This window comes from Acanthochromis polyacanthus, chromosome 1 (assembly GCF_021347895.1).
Source record: "Acanthochromis polyacanthus isolate Apoly-LR-REF ecotype Palm Island chromosome 1, KAUST_Apoly_ChrSc, whole genome shotgun sequence".
Classification (NCBI taxonomy): domain Eukaryota; kingdom Metazoa; phylum Chordata; class Actinopteri; family Pomacentridae; genus Acanthochromis; species Acanthochromis polyacanthus.
Window position 1 is genome coordinate 62364941 of NC_067113.1, and position 27657 is coordinate 62392597.

General features: G+C 43.1%; 1 protein-coding gene across 2 annotated transcripts in view; it reads right to left on the minus strand.

Moving 5' to 3' along the window:
- Positions 1-3476: 3476 nt before the first annotated feature.
- Positions 3477-27657, minus strand: part of arid2 (AT rich interactive domain 2 (ARID, RFX-like)) — a 62659-nt gene continuing 38478 nt past the window's right edge. For both annotated transcript variants that reach the window (XM_022214518.2, XM_022214517.2), the window contains exons 9-21: positions 26621-26717; positions 26248-26457; positions 25782-25946; positions 21835-21913; positions 21556-21690; positions 20050-20258; positions 16259-18723; positions 11412-11566; positions 11164-11302; positions 10939-11024; positions 9308-9431; positions 8174-8265; positions 3477-5105 (exon numbers count right to left, since the gene is read on the minus strand). In XM_022214518.2, coding sequence (XP_022070210.2) covers positions 4994-5105; positions 8174-8265; positions 9308-9431; positions 10939-11024; positions 11164-11302; positions 11412-11566; positions 16259-18723; positions 20050-20258; positions 21556-21690; positions 21835-21913; positions 25782-25946; positions 26248-26457; positions 26621-26717 — 4068 coding nt within the window. In that variant the 3' untranslated portion in view covers positions 3477-4993. The remainder of the gene's footprint in view (positions 5106-8173; positions 8266-9307; positions 9432-10938; positions 11025-11163; positions 11303-11411; positions 11567-16258; positions 18724-20049; positions 20259-21555; positions 21691-21834; positions 21914-25781; positions 25947-26247; positions 26458-26620; positions 26718-27657) is intronic.

Genomic DNA, 27657 nt, shown 5'->3' on the forward strand with positions numbered 1-27657 from the left:
TATTGGTTGGGCTGCACAGTGGCTTGCACTTTCACTTTGCAGCTAGAAGATCCCTGGTTTGTCTTCTTGGGATCTTTCTGCATGGAGTTTGCATGTTTTACCTGTGCATGCGTGGGTTTTCTCCGGATATTCCGGGTTCCTCCCTCCTCGTAAAATATAGAAAGGTGCAAAGTGTTTTAAAAAAAGAAAGAAAATTGGTGACCCCAGCTGCACACGTTTTTATACTGTCTGTATTATTGTTGATAATGACGGTATGTGTGTGGGAGGCACTATAAAGATAATTTGTTTAGCGTTGCAAATCATTTTATGCAAAATATTTTTGCAGCATATGTTGAAAAAACTATTATATTCCAGGAATTTGTTCTTATTTAGCTAAGTGCAGTCGTGTTTCAGCAACAAGTATGCCATACTGTGCAATGTATGGCTTCCTGAACTTGCAGAGGTGAATTCTAAATTGTCTGTAGGTTTGAATACGAGTGTGATTGTTTGTCTCTGTGTGTAGCTCTGTGATAGACTGGTGACCTATAATGGATGGATGGATGAAATTTATGTGCCTGATTCAGTTTTAATAACACCTGTGCTGTTTCTGCAAATATGAGTGCAATCAATTATTTAATGTTATTATTAAAAGCAGGCTCAATCCGTGTGTCCTAGTTGAGGTTTTTTAAACTAGGCAGTGATAGAAACCCTGCCTGTAAAGTAAAGCTAATTATCGAACTTAAACCTCATCAGCTAATACACATGATTGAAACATCACAGCAGTGAGCACCAACGTACAGTCAGGAAAACCAACAATGTTCTCAGATTACTGCTTTAAGCACAGGCACAGTGAGACACTGAGTCGTCTTTTGATGAATACAGAAAGTTGTTTGTCGTGTAAGATTATGCACAAAAAGATGTTTCAGGAGCTGTGGGAAGTGGAGCGCTCAGCAAAGTCATTAACAATTCAATTATGTTGAAAGGAATGAGCCAAAGGAAAGTGTCCAGTGGTTAAACAGAACAAAAGGATGAGCTTGCCAGCAAATGGAGCTTGTTAGGTTATATCAGACAAGAGGCCCGTTTGAAGTCCCAACCAGCAACCATGAAAAGTGAGTGCTGAATATTAAAAACACTGGCATCTGTTCAGACCACTCTTACTAGCACACAACGGAGGGAGCTGTGATGAGGAAAACGCTCATCCTGGCTCCACATTAACACTCTTCATCAGTTTCCCCACAGCTGATGGGGGAATTTAAGCCTCACCACATGTTCAGAACACAGACACTGGAACAGATTGTTATTTATAAGAGTGGATATTGATTCAGAGCACAGGTCAGTTTGGTCATTTTGCCTATTTTTTGGTAGTAACAGGTGCAGGATTTTTTTCTTTCATTTTTTCTGTTTCTAAATTTTATTTTCTCATTGATTTTACCACTGTCTTATGTATTTCACATATTACTTTTTAAAACATTTAATGGTGAAACCTTTTCACCATTTTGCGTGTCGTCTCAAATTTAAGTTAGTGCTTATATTTACTGTCTTATTAGCTTGTCAGTCACCTGTAAAGCAGTTAAAATCGCCCTAAGCTAATGAAGACCATGCTAAACAAAAAGAATAATTAAAGACGAGTCTTTGGAGCATTTTATTGTCTTTAAAGCCTATTTATACATGGGTTTAAACAAATTTTGTAACACACTTTTCTCTCGTCTAAGTCTCAACGTGCTACAAACTAAAAACAAAGACAATTTAAACTAGCCTTAAAAACATCCAAGCTCTACGACCAAACTGGCTCGCATGAGGAAAGGAAGACCAAGAGTCTCCTCTGCTGCTGAGGAGAAGTTCATCCGAGTCTCCAGCCTCAGAAATGGAAAGTTAACAGCAGCTCAGATTAGAGCCCAGATAAATGCCACACAGAGTTCTAGTAGCAGACACATCTCTACATCAACTGTTCAGAGGAGACTGACCAATCAGGCCTTTATGGTCAAATAGCTGCTAAGAATCCACTACTAAGGAAAAGCAACAAAGAGATTAATTTGGGCCACGAAGCACCAGGAATGTAGCCTAGCCACGCTACACCCATGTTTCTGACGGCACAAGGGTCTAGGGAAGCTCGACAGGGAGGGAGGCGGGCTAAAAGGTTGTCTATCAAATCCCTCTGCAGCAATTGGGTAGGTATACAACCAATCAACGCAACGAATAGGCTGACGTAGTTCCGAGAGCACCGGCGGATTGTGGTTAAGTCCATTAGCTTCCCAACCAGCGGAGCCAACTGGTATATTAAGGATTTGCCATATCCCGTTGGCATAAGTCCAAATATGTCTTTCTTCTCAATGAAACACTTAAGTGCCGTTCTTTGTTTATCTTTCAAGTTGAATTTTAGCTTCAAATCTTTAAGGGCTGTGGCCAAAGCCGAGTTGTGCGCTGGTTGTTTCTGTCAGAATCGTCACGCCTCTGTCGTCACTTCGTTACGCCCGCCTTCTGACTCTACACTTCATGGTGATTGGTCCGGCCAGTTTTAGGAGAATCCAGCCTCGAGCCTTATGGAGGGTAACTAGACCCAACCTGGCAGAGAATTAAATTCGTTGCCGTGGGTTGTCTAGCGCGGCTAGGCTACCAGGAATGGACATTAGACCAGTGGAAATCTGTGCGTTTTGGTCTGATGAGTCCAAAGTTGAGATCTTTGGTTCCACCAGCCATGTCTTTGTGAGACCAGAAAAGGTGAATGGATGGTCTCTACATGCATGGCTCCACCATGAAGAATGGAGGAGGAGGTATGATGGTGTGGGGGACCCCAAACACACCTCTAGACTGTGGAAGGACTATCTGACCAAGAAGGAGATGGAGTGCTGCATCAGATGACCTGGCCTCCACAGTCAACTGACCTTAACCCAGACCAGATGGTTTGGGATGAGATGGACCACAGAGTGAAGGAAAAAAAGGTTCTACCTCATGAAGCTCATCCAGAGAATGCCAAAAGTGTGCAAATCAGTAATCAAAGCAAAGGATGGCTACTTTGAAGAATCTACAACATAAAACATGTTATTTATTTCACACTTTGTTTACGACATAATTCCACATATTAAGAGTTTATTTGCAAAAACAGATAACTCCATTCTCATACATTTTCAGACAACTTTGTTTACTTGAGAAAATATCAAACTGAAGTTGAGTAGATTTGACTCAGTCGAAAATACATGACACAATAGAGAAAAAATAATTACTATTATCTCAAGTAAACAATAAAAAAAAAAGTTTTCTGAAAATGTATAAAAATTGAGTTATCTGTTTTTGCAAATAAACTCTTCATATGTTCATTCATAGTTTTGATGTCTTCAGTCAGAATCTACAATCTACCATTTACAAATGGTCATGAAAGTAAAGAAAAACCACAACCAAGTTGTGTCCAAACTTTTGACTGGTTGTGTACCTTGGAAACTATCGGATAATATGAGAGAAATAAGTGGGAAAAAGCAAGAAACAAGCATAAACCCAAAGCAAAATGTTCAGTGTTTTATTTAAAAACTATAAACAGTCACCAAAGTAAATAAAGCCAATCTCTAACAGACTGTTAGGTCTATGTATAGTCACACATCCTACTGACACCGCAGAAATGAGGATGGTTGGGTTGCCCCGGTCAGATGCTAATACGACAGGCAGTCAAATGTTACACAACACACGGTAGAGAGGACAGTCTGAGGACGTGAGCCGGAATGTGGCATGGTATTAAGAATGAAAAATAGTACAATAAAACTCCACACTATATTAAGATAGAAAAAAGTAGTGAAGAAAATATCATACCTGCACGTAAAGCAAAGAACACAGGAGAAAACCTGTATAAAAACTCCATGTATTTAAACCAATTTACAAATACAAAAAAATTTTGGTACGCACACTGTGCCCGTACAATGACAAAACGCTTACAGTGGATATATGTTACTTGTGTGTGTGTGTGTGCGTGTTGAGGGGAGGGTGTGCGAGGGAACAGGGAGGGAAGAGAATACCTTCAATATTTTTTTCTTCTACAAAATGACATGAGATATATTATTCCATACTCTTTCAGCCAGCAAAATGAGTTCTACAAGGTATTATAATACAAAAAATGTCACAGTTCCACAAAAAACTGCTTTTCCCCCTCCCTAAGCTTTACAGCATCAGTACCTTTGCAGAATTATTTACAGGTTTTTAAGTACATTCATCCACTGCTGAGTATAGAATCACATTAGATACAAGTGACCAGGGATCATAAAAAAGCATAAAACAAAACAAAAACCAAACATACTACTTTATTCAATCCTGCCAAAGTAATGCTTCTATTACTCCACAGAGCAAGTTCTCCAGTGGCTGCATCTGCATGAAAGAGGATCTTCTTTATATATATTCACAACATATTTACAAGATTCTTTTTCATTAATTGTAATGGTATTCATTTCAATAATAAATAAGTGAAAATATATTGACTCAAGTAAGAAAACCAAGCTACCAAGTTTCTAATGGAAAAAAAAACAAACATTTTCTCTGCGCCAGTTGCCAGCTGAGTCCTCCTCCACCTTCAGTAGCCCCGCCCCTTACCTGCCTCCCCGCCCACTCGTACTCTTCAGTCGACTGCCGCTCGCACCAACGCACACATCAGTTCACGGGACGAAGAGAAAAAGAACAAATAACAAATAAAATGTGCTCGTGTTCGGGGTTTCATCGGTGGAGTCCCTCGGGGAAGCAGTCTTAAAGAGCTCCCCCCGATGGGCAGCTGGTGGAAGACCCCATGGCAGTTTTTTTTCCCCCTCTGTATGTGTGTGTGTGGATGGAGGAGGGCGGGGGGTTAAACACAGGTTGGCGAGGACGTAGGTGTGGGATGAGAGTGGGGTTTGAGGGGGGCAGGCGTGGCAGGAGGACGGTCTTTGCTCCCACTCTCTGCTCCCCCTGCCGACCCGCTACGGCTCACCGGCGGCTTGCTCCTCTCGCCTCTGGAGAGAGCCTGGGGTGGTAGTGGGGGGTTGTAGAGGTCGTCCTTTTGGCGTTAAGCCTGGAGCGAGCGCGTTAGTTCGTAAAGGCATTTGGCGAGCGTGGTGGAAACCTCCATATTACTTAGCGCGAGCACAGAGAGGTGCGTCTCATGCCTCTTTACCAATCTGAGAAACAAGAGGAGAAAAACACAGGGCTTAAAACTCCACCCAAACACCCAGCAGTGACCAGAACAAGTGCAGCACCAACACACGGGACAACAGAATTTTTTGGCAGTGAACTTCTGCAACGATAAAGAGCAGAATTCATCACAGAGTTTTTTACTCCGCTGAGGATAGAGTTGTTGATGATTGTTGTGTGTTTGTCTGTCCACCTGCCAGCAATATTACTCAAAGATGGACCAACAGATTAGGAAGAAATTTTCAGGGAAGGTCAGAAATGGCATGAGGACCAAGTGATGAGATTTTCTTAAAGATCTCTGCATCATTGCGAGATAGCGGCATGACGTCATTGTAACTATGGCCACGGTTACATCAAGTTTTTTAATTCGGAATTAAAGTTTTGTGCTTCGCGTTTACATGGAAACATTAATTCCGAATTAAGGTTTACATGGACCGCACGTTCATCCCCCTTCCTTAATTCCACTTTAACACTTGGGCGTTGGAAAGGATCCTGATTGGACAGGGAGTGGACGTGACATATCCCCATTTACCGGAAGAAAACAAACTCCATTTGCCGCGGCATTTCTTTTCCCCAACAACATGGAGGAACAACTAATAAGCACACTTTTCGCTTTGCTTTTTATTGTCGTTTTGAAACAGCAACTCGACAACGGCGTACTACTTCTGTTGAAGATTCTAGAATGTGCTTGCGCCAGTAAGGTCACAGAACGTGTACGTCGCTACTTGAGGAGCTAAGCATGCGCAGAATGACCGGAATAAACTAAAGCAGAATTAACTGTATACATGAATAGAACATAGACAGGAATTAGTTTTTTTTGGAATGAACATCAGAATAAATCAGGCAGTTTATTCGGAATCAAGTTAATTTGGAATTAATTTTTTAATTTGGAATTAAGTGTTTAGAAGTAGATTTTAAAGTGTAATTAACTTTAATTCCAAATTAAAGAGGAATTAAAGGTCTCATGTAAACGTACTGTATGACAACAAATGAACAGTACATTAGCTGACTGTGATCCTACTACAAATCCACCGCTGTGGACTTATCGGTAGTTATCCATTGGAAATGATAGAAGGAACAACTGATTAAATTGTGAGTCGTTTCTGAGTCCCATCAGTTCCTATCGCCCACTATATATTTAGGTAGTGTCTACAGATACGGACCCGTACCCGTAGCCTGTGGCCTACGGATACGGCACTTTCCCTTATCATAAATATTAATGAGCCGGCTGATGAACACGCTTTGTGATTGGCTGGTAATCCGACGGACATAAATATTAATAAGCCGGCTTGGTAATCCGAGTGATGAAGGCGCTTCCGTGATTCGAGGTGAATCTGCGTGCCGAGCCTGTCATGTCAGTCATCTGCTGTTCTCTTTTCTATCGTGCATAATGTCTTATAAATATCATTATCTGACTTTTTCATGGACAGCGATTTGGGGGTTGAAATCAGCACTACTATTAAAAATAGCAAAACTTTTTATTCACGTGACCCTGTTCTAATAAAGCACAAACAGCAAACAAAACAAATGGCGGAACTAACAGCCAGCAAACTACAAGTATTTTTTTACCTTCAAAAGTAGCGACAGACTATTACATATTAACAACCTAAACAAAACCCTGACGTATTTTCTACGTCTGGCAACACAGACACTGTCACAGTCACTTTAATGTTAGCGGACTCTGTTGAATGTCTAAGTTACATCACCACAAACAAATCTCACAATATCACAATAAATCGAGTTTGTGTTTTTTTTTAATTCATGCCGAATTAAAGAGCTGCTCCTCACCATTCACGAGTGTTTGTTTCATATTCGACATCCTTAACTTTATCTTGTAAATTAGCGTCCGAAATTAAATGGGAACATTTGCAATGGAGTTCGTCAGCCGCTTCCACCACTGAACGCGGTAAACTACTTAATAGGAACTGGACTTCAAACAATTTAGACACGGCGTCTAAAAGCGTAAAAACTGCAATGTCTAAAGTGTGAGAGGAGACGGTGTATTTTTGGTTAAATTATACAATGTTCGCCGTCAAAGTCATTCATATAAACTGCCTGTAATGTGCAGCAAATAGTAGTTAACCGGCGCCAGCTCTTCAGTTACCTTAGCGGTCCGTACCTCTAGTACAGATGCTACGGGTACGGGTCCGTACCTGTACCATCAACCATATATTTAGGTCACGTGATTCGGTCTCCGTACATAACGTACACATGCATAACACACCCGTGCTCAGCGCAAGGCAGTGTCTCCTCTACATTCCTAAATCCCAGCTGGCCCTAATTCAAATTTCTTTTTCTTTTTTTCTTAATTGTTGCAAACACACCACCGCCGCATGTCTCCACCTTCACAACAGAGTCCTGCACTGTGTCGGGTACTCTCCAGTACTAAGGTAAACTACAGGTAACTATCTTGCTCAGTATCTACTCTTTGATACGTCGGGTTAATATGACAGTAATTACCCAGGACACCGCGCCACGTTAAGGACCCAGGCACCAGGTCAGAAAGTCAGAGGAGTGCCATCTTGGAAAATAGGGCAGCGACTTACCAGAAAAAAGTAATTGGCATACGATAATTCATTACAGATTTTACAAGTTAAATAGACATTCACAAAATATTAATGGCCAGCTAACATTACATAACATATAGGTAGCTTCAGTTAACTAGGCCCAGTGCCAAGTCAGTGTCGCTAATGTTTATTTCATTATATTTTTACATTCGGGCATTAAAAAGCTATCTTCAACTGGTCAATCAATAAATAAGTTGTAAAAGGAAAATCTGCAGTCAAGCGTCATTTGTTTATGCTGCCACTGCTGAAAAAAATCCTCGAGGAAACACTGCAAGGTCATTTAGTTTGTGGCTACATCTATATCAAACGGACACATTCTATGTTGCCGTGATTTCTGACACAAATTTTTAAAAATGATTTCAGCCGTTGGAAATGACAACTCCACAAAAGCGGAGTACCACACTCTCCGAGTGCTTTTCTTGTTGTTTATTTTGTTCATCCTTATCCAGACTGCACTCAAAATGGCTTCCTCCCAGCAGGATACTTACATGCGACCACAGTCTGAGTGCTTGGCGATGTTCTTTAACGTTAAGGCAGCAGTTAGTCGTATGTGTTTGGTCACTGGTCCCTCCTTCTCATCCTAGAAGAAACAGTCATGGATTTAGAGATAGTTCAGTGGGTGCTGTAGCTTGAGAGGCAAACAGTAGAGTAACAATTAGCATATTATGTAAAATCATAAATGCACTGTACAGACTAGTCCTGCATATCCAGGTCTGACAGACTGGAGGCTCAATATGTTCTCAACTGACCACATTCTCATTAGCTGGACATTTGCTGGTGTTATTTTCATTAAAGCAAAATTGCAATACTAATAGCCGTCTCTGGGAAAGTCAGTGTGATTGTTTGTCTCTATATGTAGCCCTGTGATAGACCGTTACCTGTCCAGGACGTCCTCCCCTGCGACTCTGAAGAGGATTAAGTGGTGTATAGATAATGGATGGACGGACGCAGAGGGACTTTGAAACATGGCCAAAAATGTAAGTGTCCACTGTGCAAAGAGTTAAAATCATCTAAATCCAGGACAATTCTTTCATCATTTTTGTGCTGGAAACACCAACTGATACAGCTCTACTTTCATAAGCCATATCAGTGTGGGCAGGTGTACACTGGCCTGCTCTGTAATTGAAACATAAAATAGCCAGGTTAATTTGGCTTAATATGGTGCAAATACTACTTTTGTTGTTCATGTGTAATTCATTTGGACTAATCAGGTCAGCAGGTGGAGTGACCTCAGTGCACTGTGGCCTGTTTAGTTCATCTAGAGATAACATGGTGGCTGATTTTCCCTGCGGCCAATCACTTCACTGATGAGTAGGTCAGATTTCAGTCTATCAAGATGATCTTTTGTTGACTGCAGTCCCACTAATGACCAATAAAACAAGGATCTTTAATGTTTTCCAACCCAACATAGACCTGGAAATGACCACATTCCTTTCCCCCAGCATTTCCAGTCTGTCCTGACCTGTGTGTGAACCACGAGGAAACAGTGGGATTTAAAAGCTTTAGAGCAGCTTATGTCCACGTCAGCCGACCAAGAGCTTAAGAAGTCATACAAAAGTGTGTGTGAGCTTGACAGAAATTCAGGTAGAAATGGTGGCAATAGTTAGCTTCGTTTTACTCACAGTGAAGTCCCTGAAGACCAGGTTTCGAGAGCCTCTGCGTAGGGCCATGAGAGCTGCGCTCGGATGATTAACGATTGCTTTCGGTGCTCGCGGTGCCGGAGTGCTGCCTGCCGCTGGCGGAGTTCTGGACAGCACATCAAACAAACACATCATGTATTTAATATTATTTTTTGAAGGTTTTCACAAGCAATCTACACCACATGTACTAGAGGTAAACTTTCTTTTAATCTGTGAAATCAGCCAGGGCTGCACTTTTGCCTTGCAGCTAGAAGATCCCTGGTTTTCGTCCCAGCCTTCCTGAGATCTGTGTGTAGTTTCCATGTTTTCCCTGTTCATGTGTGGGTTTTCTCCAGATTCTCCAGCTTCCTCCTAACCTAGCCGCGCTAGACCCAGGTCTGAAGACGCAGGGGTCTAGGAACTCTCGACAGGGAGGGAGGTGGGCTAAAAGATTGTCTTTCAAATCACTCTGCAGCAATTGGGTAGGTATACAACCAATCAGCGCAACGAATAGGCAGACGTAGTTCCGAGAGCGCCGGAAATCAGAGGATGCGGTAGTTCGGTGAAGCCTTATTTATACAGTCAATGGGTGAAGCTCAAGTATATTACAGACATGTTAACAGAAAGATTATTCAGAGTCGGTGCTAATGGAGCTCAACGACTGTTGTCGTTTTTGTTGCCCAACCTTGGCAGAGAATTAAATTCGTTGCCGTGGGTTGTCTAGCGCGGCTAGGCTAGTTGTTTCCGGTTGTCTGTCAGAATCGTCGCGCCTCTGTCGTCACTTAGTTACGCCCGTCTTCTGGCTCTACACTTCATGGTGATTCGTCGGCCAGTTTTAGGAGCATCCAACCTCGAGGCTTACCGAGGGTAACTAGACCCACCCTGGTAGAGAATTAAATTCGTTGCCGTGGGTTGTCTAGCGTGGCTAGGCTAGCTTCCTCCCACAGTCCAACAATATACTGAGGTTAATTGGCAATTCTTAATTGTCTGTAGGTGTGAATGTGAGTGTGATTGTTTGTCTCTATATGTAGTCCTGTGATAGACTGGTGACCTGTCCAGGTGTCCTCTGTCTTCACCCTCAGTCAGCTGGGATAGACTCCAGCCCCCCACAACCCTAATGAGGATTTAGCGATGCACAGATGACGGATGGATAACATCAACCAGTCAAGGTTAAAGAGAACGAGTCTGAGTGCAGTACAGGAAGTTAGATTTAGGCCCGAAAAGCATTTTCTGGGCTCTGGATATTTGGCTCCGATTAATGACAAATATCCGAATATTCAGTTTGGTCCGTAACAACGAACAAACGGATGGAACATTACAAAAATGCACATTTTAATCAGTTCGTCGGGGTCGTGCTGGGTGGGGGGGTAAATTAGGATCGGTTCATATCGTAACATCCGACGTTGGACAAAATGATGAAACGAATACCGATCACGGGGTAGGGACGGGACCGAAAATTAATATTCGGATACCACCGTCACGCCCGAATATTCAGATATTCGGGTCCAACCCTAGTTAGATTCCCTCCAAATTCCTTAGTATTGAACAATTTCTTCTTAGTACTTGATATCTTTCAATAGTATTCTCTTTTAGACATCTATTACATCATTATGAACAGAGATAGGTGTACATACTGGGAAGAAGTCTGATTGGGACTTTGTGCCTGCTGCTCTTCTAGTTTGAGTCCAGCCAGCAAAGCCTCTCGAGAACAGTGCTTATCCTGGAACACAAAAAGCGAAAACAATTTAGACCAATCTTACACAGTTTTTTGCTCTCACAATCTGATGCTGATACACAAAAACACCGAGCATGAAGAGATCTTGCAGTGTGGTACACAGATGGAAAGGCTGGCGTTTTACCTGTAGATGCGTGATGAAGGACAGTCTCTGCCGGGGAAAAGGTTCACAGCCTTCCCACTGACACTGACCTCCATACACATCTTTCCCACCGTGTTGCGTTGCTGCGTGGTAAAACACCTGAGATGGTGTTTCAAACCACCTAGTGGACAGGAAAAGGAGAGGGTTAGCAAGCTAAAATTCATTATGAGTGGAACACAGAAAGCGAGGCAGTCAGATTCACTGCTCATCTGAGGAGTAAATGTTCGTACCGTTTACAGGACTGCCACAGACACTTGAAGTTCTGCCCTGCTTTCCTGGTTTGCTCTGGCGGTGCTGCGGAGGTTTGCTGTGCTGGGAGGTGAGGGCTGTGGTTACCCGCTGGTGCAGGCTGGGATGCAGGGGGTGGGGACGGGGTAACAGTAGGCTGTGGAAGAGACATGCCGTTAGTAAATTTCTAAATCAAAATGAACACTGTAATTACCACTGTGCAGTTTGAAGTATGCCTCTGCCAAGTTGCAGTTTATGTCTGACGAGAGCCATAGTAGCAGTAACAAGCTTGACGTGTATAAATTCAGAGTCTAAATCTTTGTGTATGTTCACAAGTCTGATCAAAAAACAGCGACAGAATAAGAAGTTGTAGCCACGACTATAGATGATGCTTCATATGTGGACACTGGGGCACCCAGGGAGCTCAAATGGTTGCGTTGGCGACCCATAAACAGGGGTTATAGACTCCGATGCAGTGGCCTGGCTTTGATTCGAGGTCTTCCCCCCATTCTTTTCCTTACTTTCCTCTCTGCCTCCCCATTAACCTGCCTAAGAAAGCCTAAAATAACTTTAAAAAAATGTGAATGTTGATACAAAGAAGCTACAAATTCGACAACGTGGCTGCATCATACACACGTAACACCACAGCAGAGAGGATCTATGTAATCAGCACAGTTTCAATCTGGGTACCAGAGATTACTGTCACTAGTGCTTTTTAATAGCACCTGCTCAGCTCAACTCAGTTTAGGTCGTTTTCCATTACAGTTGAGTACCACCTCATCGTGGGTGGACTCGTCATAGCACGTCATAGTCACGGCAGCCTGGAATTTCCTTAACGTCATTTGTGTGCGACACAAGCGCAACATAACAATGGAGGCGATGGTATACTTGCTGATCGGCCTATGGCTTTTGTCAGATTCAAAGTAGAAGTGCACCATCGCTGTTGTCAGTTGTTTTTTTTAAATGGCGGGTTTGGTTTTCATGAAGGAGTTGCTCTCGCGTGTCATCACTCCCTGTTCAATCAGTGGCCTGCACTCTGTAGACGTCACATTATCAGCTCGACTCAGCTTGCTTGAAACCTCGGCCGAGTAAGTACTAAAATGGTAGCTGGTTCCAGGTCCTAATAGAAAACCTCACAAACCGAGTAGAGTCGAGCTGAGTGGGTGCGAGTAGAAAATGCCATAATTTAGTGTCTAATAGATGTGAAAAATGCTCACAACCTGCAGTTCAGCTCCTGAGTTATAGTTTTGAATAAAGGTCAGAAAAGTGTTTTTGTAGAGCACAATGATGTTACAGTGAAAATGACCTTTGGAATATAAAATATCATCACTTCATCATTTTATCCTGCTAGACCTTTGTATGGAATCTTCTAAGAGTTAGTCTAGATGTTTGCAACGATGTTTTAGATATGCACATTCCTCAATTACCAAATCATATTTTAAATCCTGCTGACGTGTGGCCCTTTCCATGGTGTATATGAACATAGTGCACACTGTCCTACAGAACATGGCAACAACCCGCAAAAAACCACGTCTGTGCTCAATGTGGCTGCACATTGCTCCAGCTGGATGGTTGCATGCCAGTTTATTGTGACAGCCTGTATCTCAGTTTCATTTTGTCGTTAAAGCGTCTAACAAACCGCACTGGCATTACAACATGTCCCACTTTCCATCTTTGTTGCTCAACAACATCTGAGCATTAGTGTAGGAAGAGAGATGCAGTCTGACTTTAGCAACAGTTCACTAGTGTTGGGCATTAGAAGAAAAAAAAATCGTTGAATGCCATCGAGTAGCATTTCTGATGCAATGTAGTGAGGAGGAGCTCATCATTTTGTCGACTTTTGATCACCAGATTCTGAGTTCCAAGTGAAATATTTGTTTTTTTAAATCCGTAAAAAATCCCTTAACTTTAAAGATGGAGACACCAAGTGATGACCCTCAATCCAGACAGTCCATGTCTCATTTAGGCATACTCCATTACAAGAGGGTCTAGGAATTTCGTTCCTATGGTGCGAGGTAATTTTCACCTTAAGATGGAACTCGCATATGGACATAAGTACGTATGTCACCTGCACTAACACTTGAAGTTTTAACACTTGAACTAATGCTTGAATTTTCCTCAGGATTAATAAAGTATCTATCTATCTATCAATCACAGTGGTAAAATCCTCGTATAGCGCTGTGTAACGCTGTATTCGTCTGCTCTGCTCGCCAGCTAGTTCGCACACGAAATTTGCTTTAACGTCACAAATCAGAATGATGGAACAAGAGTTTCTTATGATATTTATGGGAGATGGCGATGTCTTAAACCGAGGACCTACTGTAGAAGAATGATCCCAGATAGCACCTCATTTTCATGATAAGATGGTGTGGAATCATCTTTAGAATGGACCTGTTGGCTGAGATGTAACCCAGGCCTGTCTACTGGCAGAAGTTGCTCTCTCAGCTACTTTGCTCTAGGAGGTGGGTATCAGTGAGAACCACATGGTCTTAACTGGTCTCACCTTCTTAACCTCCAAACATTCATTTTGGAAAACTGCTTCCGCTCGAATACTTTCGCTCACTTTTTTGTGAATGTAGAGGATTGAATTAAAAACATTTCTGGTACAAACATAAAGAACAAAAGGAGATGAGAAACTTTCTATTCAGCTCCAAGCCATTCCCAGGAACAGATGTATTGGATGCACAACTCTGTGGAATGCAGCTTTACAACCAGATGTATAATAATGTCTCCTGCAGTCTGAGACACAGGTGATCAGTTTGATGAGTTCTAAAGCTTGTGTCAATTATGCATAACTTATAATCACTTCATCTCACATAACAGTTGAAATGCCATTGTTTCAGCAAACTGAAGCCATGGCAAAACACTGGAATGGCAAACATTATTCTGCACATTTCAGTGTTCAGTCTCACAATGGCAATCATTTTCCTTCCATCTCCTGCACACACAGCAGTTTGAAGAACAAGACCTTTACCTAACTGCACAGCATTTGTAATTCCAAATTATTGTCAGACATTAGTCTGTGGCCTGACATTAAAATGTGCCTCTTCAATCCAGTTACATAATTACAGCAAAACATTGGAGCAAAGCAAAAAAATAAAATAAAAATGGTGCTGACCACCAGCAGTTTTGATGGAGTTCTAGCAGATACATGAGGCATGCTGACACAAACATGGATGCCACATAGGACAAAAGCCCTTTTTGTGCAACACTCCATCCCCATTTGCTCATTTTAGCATCTTACGGCATTTCAAACATCAAAAATCAATGTCTTCATGCAACTTTAGCTGCGGACAGCTGATGGTCCTTCTTGGCATTAACTGCTGTATGTGATAGCAGCTCTGTTTCAGGCTCATTCTGCTCAACTGTTGAAGACATGAACAACCCAGATGGCTGACGAGGACAGCAGGAAGCACTGAATGGACACAGCAAACTGTTTCTGCTTGTTCTTGCCGAGAAAAATTTGTATGTTGTATTTGGACTCAAATAAAGGCAGGATTTCAACCACAAACTCTGATCACAAAGCTTCAACATCAGTGTATCCAGTTAATGCGTGTTTGTTTTGCATAGAACAGAACAGAATAGAGCAGTGGTCTACATGAGTTGCTTTGAAAAAGGTAATGTGTAGAGGTTACAGTTGTGTACGCTTGTTTATGGGACTGTCAGTAAGCATGATGCATTCAGCATAAGAAAAAAGACTGCCATTATGTAAAAAAAACAAGAAGACAAGCTCTTTATGTAAAAAGCATAGTAAACAATTCACCATGCTGAAATAGCGAATTAAAGATTCTAAAAAGAAGTAGGTCCTGTTGTGGCATTTTGCAGTGTTTGGAAATGTTATAAAATTATTAGTCAATGTTTTTGAGTAGAAAATATCCTAAAAGTGCCTGACAGCGGTGTTTCAGCTAAAGTAGATTCCATTTGTGGTGGCAGCTGACTGTGGTGTGAATGTTGGAGGAGTTTTACCCATGTTTTCTTAAATAAATACAGAAATATCACTGTATATATGGTGCTCCAATGTGAATATTGGATTTGCTTTATTTACTCTCTAACAAATAACCAGAAATTAGAAAGGCTGCTTTGTGGGTAAACTTGGTGATGTGGGCCTTTGTTGTGGGAGGAGAGCGACTCATTGTTACAACTGTGTGACAGTAACTTTACCAGCAAGTAGCCACAGCCTCTGTGAAGTTCATGGCAATGGAAATGATCAACTTACTGTAATCAGCCATCAAGTGTGATGATATGCCCAAATTTCCATATAATAGTTATGCAAATGTTGCTCTGGTGTTCTGCTAAGACCTGCCTTTCCATCACAGGACTGCACAGCTGCTCAAACTGCCAGACACTGTATTAATAGTTAAGGCAAAGTACTGCTGGAAAACAATGCAATACTGTTTGTCAAGTTTATTACTTCTAATAAATTACCCAGAGTCTGTAGTTTATGACCACTTTGAATTATTAGAAAAGAGTAACATTCTTGCTGAGGTACATTTCTGAATTTTGGTTCACTGGGAAACTCTGGCAGGACTTCATCAGACTTTGGGAAACACTGCTAATAAAGCGTGAAGGAAAAACTGAATGCTCTGATGAATGACTGCCAGCACATGTAAATGACTAATTTTTTTTTGTAACAATGAAGCTGTTACAGGATTCAACTCAAACAGTAGGTGGTAAACTTGACAGCGTAGTTGTCACATGACTTGGTGATGCAAATACTCTAATATTTACCTAGTGTGTCTGTGACAGACAATCAAGACACATTTTGTGGCAGACCTGACACAAAGTCACACTACAGAAAACAGTGTGAATAAATGTGGTTTACAGCAAGACTAAGCCTACAGTGACTCACCGTTGTGCCAGCTGCCTGTGTGGGCGAGCAGTTCCTCTGCTGAGTGGCATTCTCTATTGCTACTTTGGCTACTGTGCTTGGGTCTGTTCCTGCTGGCACCGCCACCATAGTGGCGCTGCTGCCGGCGTTGTTGGGGTCACTGATGGTGATGATCCGCACTCCCACTTTATTGGGGATCCCCGAGGATGCTGCCGCTGCACTGCGGTCCTCGTTCTCAGCTGGCCTCTTAAGGCCACGAGCCTCAGTGGCCACTCCGTTTGCAGGAGAGGCAGCAAGACTCTGGGAGGTAACAGTAACAGTAACAGTGGAGGGGAGGGAGGAGTTGGGGAGCAGTTGCTGTCTTAGCACAGGAGCAGAGTGGCCCAGCCCCAAAGGTCCATTGGTTAATTCCGAGGGAGGCTTGTTGCCTACTGCCTGGGGTCCGTTGGCCAGGCGCTCGGCCTGCTGGGCTTTGGCAGTGTCCTGCTGGGGTGGAGGAGGACTAGAGAGAGGGGGATCTGAGCTGTGACTCTTCTCAGAGGGGCCCACCTCCCCATTCCCCAAGTACTGTTTGGAAGCAATGTGATTTGGAATGTTTTTGTTAAAGTTGCCACCACTGTCACCCCTATCAAAGTCACACACCCCATTGACTAGAGTCTTTTTGGGGTCAGGGTTGTTCTCGAGTGGAGTGTTCAGGCCTGGGGAGAGGGCCTGCTTCCCATTAGCAGGGTGACTCTCCGTAGCTGGGCCATTGAGTGCTCCCTGGCTGTTCCCTGAGTGGTACGGAGGTAGATTAGACTCCATGCACTTCCGACCATTTAGCAGCTTGGTACCTGCCGCAACATCACCATTACTGGTCTTGCCATTGGATGAGTCTCCTTCTGCCAAGGAGGAGTTCTCCATCACCTCTATTTTCCTCTCATGGATATGCAGCCCTGTGGCGTCCTTAGCCTCCTCCTCCTTTTGACAAATTATTTTGTCTCCTCTGAGGGGAGCTGGCAGTGGCGGAAGTGGCGGCGGCGGTGGTGGAGGAGGGGGAGCTGCTGGGGTGTGATGGGGTGCTGTTCCAGTAGAGAATGAAGGAGGGGGAACACCTGGAGCCACAGTCCCCTGGCTGACAGCAGCAACAGCAGCAGAGGGGGTGAAGCCAGTGTTGGGGACGACGGTGAATGTGACTTGTCCAGCTGCCGTGGGACCCTGAATGATGGTAGTTCCCCCTGCACTACTTGTGGAAATGAGCTGGCCTGGCAAGAGCTGAACCGTCTGGAGGGCTGGAGCTCCTGCAGCAGGAAGTTGGCCGGGAACCAGCTGGACATTGAGCTGCTGAGGCTGAGAAGAAGGATTCTGGGTGCTGTAGCCTGCCTGATAGATGACCTGTGGACTAGTAGCTATCGTATTGTTGGGAGGGGGCACCTGTGGAGCGGGTAGGATTAGCTTTCCTCCCGGCGTAGAAGGCCCTCGCTTTGGAAGCAGTAGCTGTTTGATCAAGCTGGACTCAGTGGAGGTAGGCTGAGAGGGAGGAGGTTGGGAAATAAGTTGGAGAGGTGGCTGTTGTTGATGTTGCTGCTGCTGCTGCTGTTGATGTCGTTTCATGGACAGTGCGTGGCTGACAGTTTGATTGGGCTGGACCTGGGTACTGGAGTGAGAGACAGGAGGTGGACAGGGACTGGAAGCAGCTCCAGGCTGCCCTGCTATCTGGATAGTCTGGGCACCGGGAATGGCGGAAGGGTTGGTAAGAACGATCTGGTGTATGGCAGGGGTGTAGGCCGGGCTCTGCTGGGGGTTGGGGCTGACTATTACTACGCTCTGTGCCTGCTGCTGAGGCTGAGGCTGCTGGTTGGGTGTAGCTGCTGGTCCACCTGACTGGTTTGGCGCTGGTTTGGGGGCGATATTCTGAAATGTGACACGTGACCCCTGGGAATTGGGAACACCTGCAATACTCAATGCCTGACTGCCCCCCATCTGCATGGAAGAGGAGGGTGCAGATGCCGCAGCAACACAGTCTGCCTGGGGAGCTCCACCCTGAGGCCCGGACAGAGGCGGGGTTTGAGGCAAAGGTGGGTGCTGGGTGATGGGAGGGCACACACCTTGTACCCTGGCGGTGAGGATGTGGCCTTGTGGTACCTGCTGAAATAGCGTGACAGGCGTCCCCGTAGGGAGCATGGGGGAGTGCTGCTGCTGCTGCTGGGCCGCAGGTGGAGCAGGAGGGTTCTGAGGGCTGTGGTTCTGAGTGGTCAGCGCCGACGATGGAATCTGGACCACGGGGCCAGGTCGGACATGCTGCTGCTGCACTGCTGCCAGAGGATTTGGTGGTAACTGTGGAGGCATCTGCGGGGGCACCGGGTGACGGGAAACAGTCGGGTGGTTTGCATGGGGAGGTTCCTGTGCGGTCAAGGCCATGGAAGGGGCTGCAACACCGGTGCTGAGGGTAGGGCCCGGTGCCCGGACAAACAGAGGTCCAAGGCTCGGATGCCCAGGAGGTAAGCCTGGCAACACAGTCACAAACAAACAGTTTAGTCAACAGTTTACTAAAAGCTTTGGAGTTGTCAACTATTTTTCAACTGTTTTTTTAGTTTTCAGTTTAAATTTATAAAGAAAAAAGGTCTACATTTTGACTTTAGCTTCTGTAATGTTAATATTCTCTGGTTTCTTTCCTCCTCTATGACAGTAAACTAAATATTTTCAGGCATTTGAGGAACTACGCTCTTGGTCTTTGAGAAAAACTGACCAACACTTTTCATCATTTTCTCACATATTATAGACTAAACAACTAATCAGTCAGTCAAGAAAACAGCTGACAATCTAATCGACAATGAAATAATTGTTAGCTGCAGCTCCATTTCCAACAGCAGACTTGAGCAACCCTGTTGATGGCTGCATGATCACGTGTTTAATTATAATTTGACGTGCTTGTGTAAACAACAAGCATGTATAACATTTATCACGGTAAAGCAGTAGCCAGGGTGACCCAAAGGAAGGCATCTTGCAAGATACATACGCTCAGTGGATTTACTACAGCACCACTGACTTCTAATTCATTGCAAGGCAGCCATTTCTGTTCAATCATCGCCTTAATCAAGCCTAAGTGGGTCATATTTTATGAGCTAGGTTGACTTTGTTGCCCCTTTTGGTACAAGCTACAATCACCATGATGTTCACATGACTCTCAGTGCTGTGTACTTCAGAGACAACGCACAATGAAGATTTCTCTAAAATGTTAAACACATAGCAGCAGGATGGGCTGGTTCTTCATACATTTGTGATGCCAAAAGTGAGAAAAGATCATCTGTCTCCAATTCCATTCTGTTGTATCAACAGAAACAACACACTTTTGCCAAAATGTCTTCTGTGTTCAGTTTCATGACATGTGATACAGTTTAGCTGCCGTCCTTTTAATCTCACTACTAAGCTCCTCCAACTAACTTTGCTTCCTTTGATCATTTCCTCAATATGTTTGCCTTTGTAATTAGTTCAGCCATCTTGGTCCCAGCAGTACCAGCTCTGCTTTCTCTGCAACGCTGCCAGTATCTTTCTCCACAGTCTCATGATTCTGGTGTGTCTTTTCTTCTCCTTCATAGCTCTGCAGCATCTGACATTTAAAGCATGTCTGACTTGCTAACAAATGCCTCTTCTCTCAAGCACACCAAAACTGACCCAGAGGGGAACATGATTTAGGGTCAGCATCTTTAGTGGCCAAGCACACTCTGACATTGTGTGTAGTTATTTGTATACCACCTACAAAGTAACAGTGCAAACCTTTCAATACTAAAAGTGAAGAAAAGAAAAGAAACGGGTTATTTTTGTCGTTCTACCTGGAGGTGGAGCCTGAGGGTCTCCAGGTGCTTCATGTCGAGCTGCTGGCGGTGGAGGAGCTGCTGCCGGACTCTGCTGTTGCTGCTGGTAGTACAACTGGATGGGGAGAGGGATTGACCTCCGCCTTAGCCCCACCAGGAGGATCTGAACCTGGGTGCTGGCTTTGGGCTCCTCTTGCCGCCGCATCGTGTGGTTGGGAAAAACAGTCCTGTGGTGGCAAAAGCAGCAGAAAGTGGTCAAAAATGGGAAAATCGCTGAGGTCAAATGATAACTGTCAAGGTGCTGTAAGTAATCTGTGAATTTACTGATCAAAACATAAGCAGAGTGACCGCTGGGGCAGATGATTTCCTCTGCTGTGCTACATTTTGGTTGGATGCTACAGCAGATGACTGGCACTGAACTAACCGAGTGACTGAATGATGACATTACAGTCTGGGTCTTCTAATCTAGATAATAATCAGCAGATTGAGCCATAATGAAGGTAATAATTAGCTGCTGTTTGACAGATAACAGTTGGGCTTCAGTTCCATCAATAACAACAGCAAAATGCTGCTTTTATTTCAATGTACAAGTAATAATAAAGACATACTGTATTAAAATATAAGACACAAAGGTAGTAGTTTTGGTACTTTATCCCTCTGAACCCCAAAACGCACCAACATTTATCAACAACTACCATTTTGAAATAAAAAAAATTGTCAGAATGATACAATTTATCAGAGCTAGAACCTGCAAAACAGAACGAATCACCAGATTTTTAACTGTGTGAAAATCCTTAATATGGTGCATGCAGTGTTGTTGAGAAAATGACCTAAATCCAAACTTAAAATTGTTTTTTAAGTTTCATTATTCTAAATGTCTCACTGAGAAATGTACCTAAAATAAAGTGTTTGCATTAAACAGACTCTGTAAAAATTGAGAATATTCGGCCAAGCTCCTACTGTGTGTTTACTCAAAGCAGATAGGAAACAAATGAAAATAAATTACAGACACTAAATGTAACATTTTAATTGCAGACTGTAATTAGGTATTTTATTAGTGTTATTTTAGTACTTTTACTCAAATAAAGACCTGTATATACTTTTTCCACTGCTGATATTTTACAATGGCTCTATAATGAGGGCTCCCTGAGAGTTGAGCTCCATCTTTGGATCTAAATCAACATTTTACTGTTCATTTTAAAGCAGCGCAGCCTTTCTATGTGAAGTACGCGTCTTTCACATTTAGCGTTCTACCATTATCACGTGCAATCCAGCAAGTATAAATATCTGCTCGCTCTACATTTGCTAGTATCTTGCCGGAGGGTCATTGCCATTAATACACTTAAAACAGCCACGCTTTGTTAAGACGCTCTACAAAAACAAAGAGCACTGACTGCTGCAGAAAACTTTGAAACAACTTGTTTTGGTTCATAGATACATATTATCTGTGGTCAGGGCACAGACAATAATCAGCGCTCTGTTCTGGTGGAACATGAAAGAATCAGCGGAGGAACCAGGACTGACCGCAGACATTTGAGGAAGCCTGTGGAGTTCAGGATGTTGCTTCGCCCCATTTTACTACACGTTGCCAGGTACTCAGAGTACATTTCTGACCGGGACACGGAGCCCTCAGTGTTTGTCTCAAAGTGTGCGTTTAGCCTGTTGGGAAAAACAGAAACCGTGGACAGATAAGTTACAATGCAGGAAGACAACAGGAGCTAGAAATATGAGCAAGAAGAATAACAGGGAAAATCCAACTTTTCATTTTTCTTCTATTCATGTCTACAGGTGAAATAATCTTACCACTGCAGTGTGAATTTCTCCCCATCTAGCTCAACAATACCAGGTGGTGGCTGAGCGCCCTGAACTGGGACCCTTGTTACTGAGGAGACACAAAGGAGAACACTGGTGTTATAGAAAGAACCTGTAGAATCGATTTAACGCTAAAAGCTGCACTGCAATGCAAAAAGAAAAGCATTGTCAACTGTTTCCACTGTCCTCAGGCTTGTAGTGTTACCCAGACTGTCCACTAGATGTCAGCACACTAATAAAAACATTGTATTACAGTGGAGCACGCTGACAGCAAAAGGAATGACACCCCCAAGGTGAGGAGGGTTTTATTGCAATGAAAATCCACCTGCTAATTCACACACTCAAGTACGGCTTCAGTTACTTGTGCTTTTTTTTTTTTTTTCCCTGACAGACAAAAGCGAGTGGTTAAGGACAATTTCAAAAGCTGCACAAAACTCGAGTATTTGTAATTAGAAAGGAGGGATTTCTCTGAGTTCCTGCAAATAACTGCTCAGTGCTGAGATGCATGTGTTCCTTAAACCTTATCAGACTTTTCTGCTTCATAACATTTGAATTTTCCATCGTTGCAAACCATTTCATCACAGACAGAAAAAAGAATTCCACTGTGGAATACTCTGATCACAGCTATCCTCTTTGATGTGCAGTTGCCTGATCAATAATTAGTAAGTTACAGATCAGAAGCCTCTGTATAATGTTTAACTGGCGCAGGACAAACTGTTTTGATTGAAGGTTTCTATGTGGGTTCCTCGTGTTGTAAATATTCAGCAGGCTTTTCATCCACATCAGTCAAGGACACAGCGCTGGGCTCTGATAGTGAATATTACGCGGCTCAGCAACAGGTGAGTTCATCAGTGATTCACTGGTGAACTGGCAGTGATGCTGTATTTGTTGTCTACACTTTCATAAACTGTTGAAGCTGGAGCTCTGAGCAGACGTGCAATGTTAACAGCTTTTTGTTTCTCTGCCAGACACACACATACAGAGTGAAATGCAGACCTTGTTTGACTATTCATTGTGTTATTTGTTGAATTGATTTGAATTGACTGACCGAGTGCCAGATTCGAGCACAAACAAACTCGTGTTTGTTTCCTGTGGGGTTAATCGTGGTGAGGCCGCACTGTGGTATTTTTAGTTCAGGTTGTTAAGAGCTCATCTGGCTCACATGTACAGTTGATAGATGGGAGGATTCCTCAGTTACTTTCACTCTGTGCACCATGACTCACAAACTGACTTGATAATGTTTTGTGGATTTACCAAGTGGTGCCTTCATTTGCATTAGCTACATGGCCTCTGTTGTTATCTTATTTACATAAAAACTCCTTTCTTCTCAGGTGAGTAAAGTCAGAATACAGACATTTGCTTCACAAGTTACTTTTAAACGCAGACTTAGACTAAATTAAATTCTAGATTGTCATGTTTCACACAGTTTTAGAATATATTTACTTCAGTGAATTATTTTTGGCAAAGAATCAGCACGTTAAAGGTTTCCTGTGGACCTGAAGGGTTTCAAACCATCTTTCCCACTAGGGCTGAGCAATATGACGATAGAAAATGTCTATCGTTTTATGTGAAGATCCTATCGTTTATATTGCAGTGTCGCAAAACACACTTTATGGCAGTATGATTACAGCAAGCCCAGGCACACGGCTAAAACATAAACAGCTATGGAGGAAGACGGTGGACTCGACGCAGAAGAACAATCTAAACAACAAGATGACGAACAACCAGCTCAAACCGACGAGCTTGTACCTAAAAGAGGGGGAACTTCTGTCATATGGCGGTGGTTTGGATTTAAAAAGACCAACAAGGATCAGACTACCGTACTTTGTAAGGTATGCTGCTGCCCAGTCCCAACAACAGACTCGAACACAAGTAATTGTTTTTACCACCTGAAAATGACAGATGCTAATGTGACCAACAAATATTTTGCATAATACATGCTTGCAAAAAAAGTTCTAAAAAAAAAAAAATACACATATATAAACAAATACCTACTCCCTTTATTTGTTGAATATATGATTTCAAACTGCTTGTTCACATGGCAATTTTATATAAACTGTTGATTCATTGAATTTACCAAAAATATGCTATATCGTATCGGGATATAAAATAAGCTATATCGGGATATCAAATTTTGTTCATATCGCCCAGCCCTATTTCCCACTAAAGCATTTCAAAGGCTGGTTCAGGGATGATATTTAATCTCAAACCAATTCTTTGGGTTTTGACGGCCGAAGAACCAGCTACCAGCAAAGAAAACTGGTTTCAGAGTGGCATGAGCACATTGCCGGTCTACAACCAGAGACGGCTTACGTCACGACCCGAGGGCAGGATTATCACGACCAACTAAAATTTAGGATTAGAATAGCTCAAAAAATGACCATCACAAATGAGAAGACGACAAACCAGAGCTTGAGTATGTGATCAAAGCAGAAATGTGTGGAAATGTGATCAGGTCAGTATTAGTCTCATTTTGCCTTTATTACTAATGCTGGTTGGTGTAGTTAAACAGTTTAACACAGCAGCAGAGTGACACCAACTGATGTTTACTATGTGGGGATAATAAAACCTTACACAGCAGGAAAAACGACATGATTAATGATCTCGTGCTTTCCAGTAGCGGTGTGCAGAAGAGACAAAAGCTCCATTCAGACATACACTCCTGTCTGTTAATCTGGCGCCATCCGAATGTATCGGCTTCACGTATGAAAGAATACCACGCTCACTTTTCTACAACAGCAATCTTTCTACGTCGAACCAGGACAAGTCTGACACCAGTGTGACCTGAATGCAGCTGCATTACCAGGTAGGAACACACAAGCAACATACTTGGAGCTGTGTTCAGCAATTTGGGGAAAACTTTTCCACATTTCAGCCTCAGGAACGATTCAATATCATCATATACAGCACAAAAGAGAGTTTTGATGCCAAAAATACAAACCTGCCTGCTCATTCACTTTGACTCACAATTTCGCATCTATTACAAACTGAAACTCCCATAAAAATTTAACTACAATGATGACGGATGGGCTTCGATTAATGACACCCAACAACGATGGGTTTAGAGGTTCTGAAGTTTAATTATGACTTGCGATCATTAACATAGAGAGGGGCGTTTCGTCATTATGTCGGAACTGGTTATGTGGAACTAGTTGGCGAGCAGAGCGTACGAATACGTCGTCCCGCAGCGCTATAAGACGGCTTTGTTTACATTCGCCGGTTGTACACCACCAGCCCAAAGCTGTCCCTACATTTCGCTAGTTATGAATCCGGAACCTACCCCTGACCACCCATGGGCTGCAGTCATTCTCTGAAATCCACATTTTCTAGCAATTGTTACTGGAATTTGCATTTCCCCATTTCCCAGCTCCCCTCCACCTGGTCCAACCTGCGGGCCACTTTAAAAACAGGCAGTTTTTGGCAACTGTACCCGACCAGCCGGAACAATTATCGCAGTGCTTCAGCATGTAGAATAGAATAGAACATGCTTTATTGTCATTATACACTGTATAATGAGATCACACAGATGCACATATCTGACTAATCACAGTCTATAATTACACATTATTATTATTATCAAATATTTTTCTTGAAAATGTCAAAGAATTTTTAATGCCACTGAGAATCAAATTTAATGATTTTTTGATGCCATTTAAGGCCTTAATTTTCACAAAATCAGTTTAATGACTGTTAATGCTTTTTAATGTCCTGTAGAAACCCTTTAAACCACCTTTAAACCTGCATGATCACCAGCCCAGAACTGGCACCCAGTGTGTAGAAATGAGGTATCAGATCATCCAGCGTCACTCTCTGTCCGAGCATTCCACACTCCATAAATCACAACATATTATCTCCATGTCTGTGGCCACCATGTATAAGCCTTTGAGCTGTGTCAGAACTTGCTCTCCAATAGGTTGAGGTGACGTAAAGACACTCACCCGATGCTGGTGCTCCCTGCACGGCTGCAGGTACCTGCTCTACCAGCTGTGGTCGAACCTCGGCTGCCTGGTCAGCGTTAGCCTGATGCTCAATCAACCGCACCGCTGTCAGGGCATCAGGTCCAAACGTATGGAGGTCAACAGATACTAACCGTACTAACAGGTCTGGTCAGGGAGAAGAAACAACACAAAGACATACAAAAGGTCAGCGAGGAGGAGCAACGTTGAAAAACACAATCCTTCATTCCTCCAGTAAGAATCTAAACGAGACGCTGAAAGACTTACAGGGTAGAAGCAAAGACTGAGAGGCATTTGAGAGAAACACTTGATAAAAAGCAACTAATAAAACAAAATTTGGCAGGTAGAAGTGACCAAAACTGCTGATCCGATATCACAAATCGCACCTAAAATAAGTGAAGCTCAGCAATCCTTCATGCTCTCCACTAAATAAACAGTGGCTTCATACCTATGCTGTGGTCAACTGAAGCGATCTTGCTGCAGGGAACTTCTCCGAGCTGGGCCAGCAGGTACAGCACCTCCAAGGAGGCCATCAGGAGCATGAGGTCAGGCAGGGTGAGGAGCATCATTACCTCCCTGTACGAGTCCTGGTCCACGTACTCACAGATTAGCACGCCGTTGTCCTCTGCTTTGCTGAGGTTGCCCAGGATCTCCATGGCTAAACGGACAAATGCACCGGCTCATTAAACTGAAGAAGCCTCACAGCATTCTGTACACATTTTATGCACTATAACCCGACAAATACTTCAAGAATACAAATCACTGTTACAGCAATTAAAGTCACCATTATTTCTGAGAAAAGCCCGGGCCAGTAAACTCACCTCTCATTTTGAGGAACCGGTCCCTGGACATCAAGCATTTGGTGATGGTGTGAAAGATCAGATGCGTCGTCCGAAAGTCAACGGGGTCCAGCTGGAGCTACAAGAAGTCACACAAGATAAGTACAGTCATCCCACCATCTGGAAAGACCTGCAACATTCATTAAAATCATTTTACAGAGGCCTCTTGAGTACCGAGATTACAGCCACGCTCAGACACATGACAGTGAGGCACGAAGCTATGCTGCAATTCAATAATAAATACACCGAAACAAACAAAAGCACAACTTACTATATTAAAAGCAGAGTGAATGACTCATGTTCTTGGTTGCAACATCTAAGGAACCAAAACGTGCTCATGTATTCATATTACTTACATGACCAGATTAAATAAGGCAGTGCAGCATCTTATCTGAAGCCAACCATTCAATTAATGAGTCCAAGGCTCCACTGACTGCATCAGGAACACAGTTTACAAAACAATATGGGCTCCTTTCTAAATGAACTCAAGTTGAAATTCAGTGTATGTCTGTAACTGCTTGTATTTATGATTATTCCCCACAGTCAAATATGTAAATGTTATTCTGAAAAGCAGACTGCCTGGAAGTGACACATCACACCATCTGTCCTCATTTCTTAAGGAGCCGCACCTACAGTTACAGCTGACTGTATCTAAACACGACACTGATCCGTCCCAAGTGAACCTAGCAGACATGTCGACATGTTTTTAGGAGGAAAAAACGTCATTTAGTCATGAATCCATCTGAATTTAAGAATGTAAACATGTAAGGAAGCTATCACCACACTACTGCTGTCAGCACTCATCATTTGGAAAGGCTTGGAGTTGGCAGCGGCTCGTGTGGCACATTTTTTTTAATTTGTTTAAATATTCTGCTGGCTGGTCAGCTAGTTAACAGCACAACAACCCTGCCTCCTCTCAGTGAGACCCATCAGAGCGCCAGAGAGCGGCTTAACATTTTCAATGGTTGTACCAGTGTGCTTGACATTCAGCAGCTCTCTCTGTCTCTCTGTAGCGCTAT